Here is a 6,000-nt window from a genome sequence, read left to right as displayed (position 1 = left end):
TTTTTAGGAGTCTTCTTATCGGTCTCTACGACCGTGTAGTCGTAGTCTTCTCCGGCGACGTTGTCCTCGTCTGTTGAGCCCCAGGTCTCGAAGGGATGGTGGCTGGCCCTTGCCCTGCATGCTGGCGTTGGCCATCCTCTGTCTCGCTCTTACTCGAAGAATTGTCGGCGTGAAGGCAGAGCAGGTGTTTCAGTCCTTGCTCTCGTGGTCGACCGGTAGGCAGAGGTTGCAAACCGGGTGCTGGTCCTTCTGCGGTTCCTTTTGGTGGCAGTTACGGCAGAATTTGAATGGTGTGTTGTCGATCTCCTGCGTTAAGGGGGCCCCCTGAGCTCACATTCTCCGATGGACGTCGAAGTTCTGAAAGTTCTCCTGTTCCTTCGTTGTCCTCTTCGATGGTGTAGTCTCTCGTCGTCTTTTCCAATCTTTTTTCGTCCAAAAAGGCATTTGGTGTCTTCTTTCTCGAAAAATGTCTTGAGCCCTCTCGGGAACGATCCAGACCCAACCGCGGAAAAAAGAATCTGAAGATGGCGCCCAAGGGTTGGAGCTTCCGCAGGAAGCGTGCCGACGTCACAGGAAGGACACCAAAAGGTGGGACGTCGACACCTACCTGGGCTATGAAAAAAAAAAAAAAAACGACTACGATTCCGGACCCAACCACTAGACCGCGGAATAATGCACAGCATAGTGAATCCAGAAAGATTCACGCTGCAAAACTGCATGCAGTGCCTGCAGGCATGCGCACAGGGATGTGTGTTTTCACTTTTATGTGCACCAAGACAAGCAGTCTGCTGTGGCAGGTTGCATGAATTAGGTGAGGGGTCGCTTATGGTGGCACAATATGTGCTGCAGCCCTTAGAGACCCTCTTTAGTACCCATGCCCTAGGGATCTGGGGTACTATTTACTAGGGACTTACAGGGGTGCCAAAGGTATTGCCAATTAAGGGTGAAACATTGTACAGGCTTAGGGAAAGCAATCTGGCACTGGGGACCTGGATAGCAGGAACCCAATGCACTTTGTCAAAAATGCATCGAATACCAGGCAAAAAGTGTTGGTGAACATGCCAAAAAAGATATAAAAAAAAAAATAATATATATATATATATATATATATATACATACACACACACACACACACACACACACACACACAAGCGTGTTATCACATGAAAGACAGTTGTATAAAAACCCATATTTCACAATTCCCTGCAAAATAGGGATTTCAGCATAATGAGAATACCCAAAAAAACATGTAGAGATTTGCAGCAGTACCTGCTGCTAGGATTATGCAACATGGAGGCCCAAATTATATGGTAATGTTTGCTAAATTATGCGACAGCAAAAACATGCAGAACACTCTTGGACAGTATTACTGTATTTCCAAACATTTTAACTAGAAACAGGTCTGTGAAATCTGTAAATAAGTTAAATGTGCTAAATTCAGAATTATGCACCGTAGCCACAGAAGAGCATACATCTATGTGCCCTTACCATTGTATGTTGTCGGTAAATAAAACCATAACATTCTTATTCAATTCAGAAAACTAGCCATCATTAGCTGCACTTTGAAGAAATTACAAAAAACAGATGCACATAAAAAAAAACTTACAGGTAACATGGTCCAGTTTTGCTACCTCTTTCTACAACATTAACAAATCGATGAAAACTCCAGACGGAAGGATTCCTGGCATTGAGTTTAAAGTCTGTCCATTGGAATTCAGGTCAGGTGGATCTACTGTGGACACATAGTTAGATGCCTTTACAGCCTCAAGGTTCAGAAGGACACTGGAAAAAGGTATCTTAAAATAGTTCAGGCTAACTGCATTTTTTCGTTTGTGCGGCATGCACGCCATACAGAGGTTAGAACTGCAGTCACCCGTTTTGCATAAACACAGTTTAGAATAACTCCATATTTAACTACTAAATGAGATAGAATTGTAACACGCTAATTCACTGTTAAACATAAGAATCTCCAATGTGTTGTCAGTGTCTTAAGCATGAAGCACTCATTTTTAGATAACCTGGCCTAGCCAAATGCCGGAAAAGGTTTACTACTACTGTTCATCCAAGAAATGTAAATAAGTAGGTTGCTGCAGAGATCTAATCAGAATCAAACTCAAGCACCAGACGATTCATTAGGTGCATAAATTGTTTTATTCGATTACCCCAGACATGCAATGTATTGCACTTAAACACACACTCTAATGGAGACGACACAAAACAGACTACTGGTGCACAGCTGGAAATGGATCCACACGTCCAGGAACAGTCGCAGAACAGTTTTTCCCTTTAAAAATTCCTTAATTGCAGCCTTGCACAACATGTTTTGAGTCTGAAGCAGCAGTGAGCAAAGTGAGCAATCAGAGCTGATGCATGAGATGTGTTGCTTTCTACATAGCGCCGAATCTGTCCAGCAGGGAGTGGTTCGACAGCCACAGCTTCAGACAAGTAGTGGATGGGAGCTGAGCAGATAGTCCATGGTCACCTCAACATGCACTGCCAAAGGGTCCACGTGTGCATTCCAGCTGAGACCAATCAGTAAAAAAACACAGCCACAGTCTAACAAACCAAAGTACAAGTCAATATTCCTTAAAAGGGTACATACATTGAGGGGAACTCAAGGCATTGGGGGACAGTATAAGGTTGAAGAGGATTGTACCTCTTTAAAATACAAATTGGTAAACAACATATATACAATTATACAGGCGATGAGACAGGATTTTTTTTTTACATATGTGATTAACACTGGAGAAGGTCTCCCGGGGCTTTGAAACAGTGCCACATGCTCAATATTTGGTGCCAAATGCTACAGTCTTGAGCCCAGGTGTCTGGCGTGAACGCAGGATCCGCCCATAGGGGCTTTCAGACACGCTTTGCCAGACTGGTGTCTTGGGGAGGAACTTGCCGAGAAGGAACTTTTTGCCAGAATTCTGGTTGGGAGTCATGTTCTCAGCACCATTGCATGGGCGCTTCTTTAAGGGCATATCTTGCAATTTGTGCACAGTGTTGTACTGCTCTGCGATGCAGGCGACCTTCCTCTTTAGATCCATCTTCACCAGCGTCATATTATTCTGCAGCTCTGCCAAGGACTGTGCCTGTTGAAGGAAACAGATAAAGTTGTGTGTTCTCAGATGGTCATGAAGTCTTGTCTATGCTTTCCCCGGCCCCCAATCAAACTATGAGGCAGAAGCAAGGGGTCAGTCTTCATTCAGATTGACAGTAGGAGAGAAGGAAACTATCACCTCTAACAGTTCTGCCTCATAACAATTCCCAGAGTCACAAATTGCATTAACTCAAGGCAAAATCTAGTGCTCGAAAAACAAACAAAAAACAGTGAGTTGGAGTGTATAATCAGACCATGTTCACTTTGACCAAAAACACCATATTTATTTTGCCTCAATGCCCTTTCTATCTAGTTACCTTTCACAAGTGCTCACACATTGACAATTTCCAAAAAGTAGTCCTTACAAATCATCTTTAAGGATGTATATTGCAACTGTATCGATTAAGACAGCCAACTTCTGAACCAAGATCACAGAAAGTTAACCCTGTTCTGCAGTATGGATCTTTTGTGACTTCACAATCCCGCACATTAGTGTTGAAGAGGGAACGGATGCTCTTTTAAGAGACATCTCTGCCTTTTTATAGGGTTTTAAAACTTATTTTTGATGCTAATTCACTGCAAGGTGAAACGCTAGAAATGTATTTGCCAATTGGTATCATTATTCAATATACCACAATGGAACTCTTTACGTGAAAAGGACAGAGTTGGTCAAAACAAAAAAGAATCTTCATCAGAAATGTTGTGTAGTTAAAATCATAGCGATCGCCAGATATTGCTGCTTGACAGGGCAGAGAAAATAGAACCAGAACTGGGAAATCAAAGACTACAAATCCTCCTTTCCGCCTATGATTCAGTACTTCTAACAGACTGAGCTAGCCAAGCATCACTTTCCTAACCCACTGTTTAGTTAAAAAGCTCTCAAAGGCAAGCAGGGGTAAGTTCATTATTATGAACCAGAAAATTAAAATGAGGAGCACATTCTACACAAATGGAATTGTTCTAGAGCGAGCCACTGGTTTTGACTGTTTAGGCATACGGTTCAACTCCAAAAAAAACTAGAACAAAAGGAAAAGATAGTATCCGCTATGAACCAAAAAGGGAGGCAGGGCTTCAATAAACCAGTTCTAGATGTGTACAGGATGAAAGCTTTGGCGTCACCTGTGTAAGGCACAGATTATAGAGGTTCAGGAAGGCTAAGGAAAGCCAAAAGGAAAAAAAAACTTATTTAGAACCATACTGCACCGCAGCCAAGGCAACACTGGAAATTCCTCAACTTTAACTTGGTTTAAATTAGCATAGTGGAAAAAAATCTAGCTAAAACAAGCCCTATTATGGACCAGAATAGCTGAATCCTGCTCCAATTTATACCCAAAAAAAAGACTATGCTCAAGGTGCAGACTCTAGACGGCGCGGCGAAAATCCAGTGGTTAAATCACATAACCCTAAAAGCAATAGGGCTTGAAAACATCTGGGATAACCCAGCACAGTCAAGGAAACCAACAAAGAGTTAAATGAAGATACTGGGAACGGAAACACAGGTAAATATGGAATCTACAAAAGGTAGTATGCAATCTATACTGAGGCAAAAAAAACCAGTTAAGATCTACAAAGTCTATTTGGCTATCACATACTCCGATACAAAGACGTTTGTATCTAAAATCCAGACTTCAAATGCTACCAGGACTAGCTGTAGCAAAGAAATGGGCCCTCAAGTATGGAAAATACAGACTAATGCAATTGTGACTTTGGCGGTCTTGAAACATTGACTCACTTCATGCTTCTGTGTACAATGGACGAGTTACTTACCTTCGGTAACAGTGTATCTGGTAGAGACACAGTCTAGATGCAGATTCCTTAACTTAAAATATCCCCAGTTGTCAGACAGGATCCGCAAAAGTTTCCGCAGCAGCACCTCTGCGGGCCGGGCTGCACGGCTCCGCCCTGACGTCGTCCACGGACGTGACATCAGTAGAGCCATATAAGCCCCTCCCGGCGCGCTCACGTCATTTTTTGTCCGAGAAACTTTTCTTTGCCACAACGCGGAGCCATCATCAAAAACATCATATGGAACAGTGTGCGAAAGATGAAAAAGAAAAGAAGGGGAATGGTGAAAAAACAGCACCATAAAGTACAGTGCCAAGCACAGTATAATGAAAAATAATTAAGGAAAGAGCAGAGCACCGCTCTGAAAAGCAACTCCACAAAAGCGGAGGACAAACCTCCCCTGAGGCAGAAAAGATGTGAAAAACATCAGGACAGACAATAGGAAGTCTGCAACCATAACATATAACTGTGAAGGGCAACAAGTCCAGAACACAGGAGCATTGACAATCTACCACAAGTCAGTACCAGAAAGGGACGTCATATCCCCTGTGAGTTATAGACTGAGCTACAGCCAGTCATCTTCAAACCAATGGACTGCAGGGGAGGGAAGAGACCCCAAGGCCAATGGAGAAAGGGGAGGAGAGGGGGTGAACAGACCTCACACTGGACGACCCAGGGCATAGGGATGCAAAAGGACACATGAGCATACCACCCAATCACAAAAATGGGTCAAGCAGAGCAAGCAAAACAGAATAAAGCATCCGATCTATGCGTGCAGTGAAAATGTCACCCCACAGAAGACAAAGCCACCCGAAGGAAGGCGAATGCGGGAAACCCATCCTGAAACGGTCCTCACAAAACGGGCAGGATGAACAGGAGTTAAGGAATCTGCGGCTAGACTGTCTCTGCCAGATACAGCGTTACCCAAGGTAAGTAACTTGTTAGACACATCATGACGCAGATTCCTTAACTTAGAATAGATACCAAAGCCATACCCATAGAGAAGGCGGGTCTGCAACCAAACCCCACCAAGTTCCAGAAGAACTTAGTCAGAGTGACGAAACACAGTGGGGATAGCAATGCCAGCACAGCCAACACCAGACCATGAAGCTCTG

At 43.5% G+C, this 6,000-nt stretch overlaps 1 protein-coding gene across 2 annotated transcripts in view; it reads right to left on the bottom strand.

Moving 5' to 3' along the window:
- Positions 1 to 2,135: 2,135 nt before the first annotated feature.
- Positions 2,136 to 6,000, bottom strand: part of KIF20A (kinesin family member 20A) — a 183,028-nt gene continuing 179,163 nt past the window's right edge. For both annotated transcript variants that reach the window (XM_086931820.1, XM_086931821.1), the window contains one exon: positions 2,136 to 3,092. In XM_086931820.1, coding sequence (XP_086787946.1) covers positions 2,784 to 3,092 — 309 coding nt within the window. In that variant the 3' untranslated portion in view covers positions 2,136 to 2,783. The remainder of the gene's footprint in view (positions 3,093 to 6,000) is intronic.

The sequence above is a fragment of the Lissotriton vulgaris genome, chromosome 7 (assembly GCF_964263255.1).
Source record: "Lissotriton vulgaris chromosome 7, aLisVul1.2, whole genome shotgun sequence".
NCBI classification, from domain to species: domain Eukaryota; kingdom Metazoa; phylum Chordata; class Amphibia; order Caudata; family Salamandridae; genus Lissotriton; species Lissotriton vulgaris.
The sequence above is the reverse complement of the archived record's forward strand: the minus strand, read 5'-3'. Positions and strand labels throughout refer to the sequence as shown.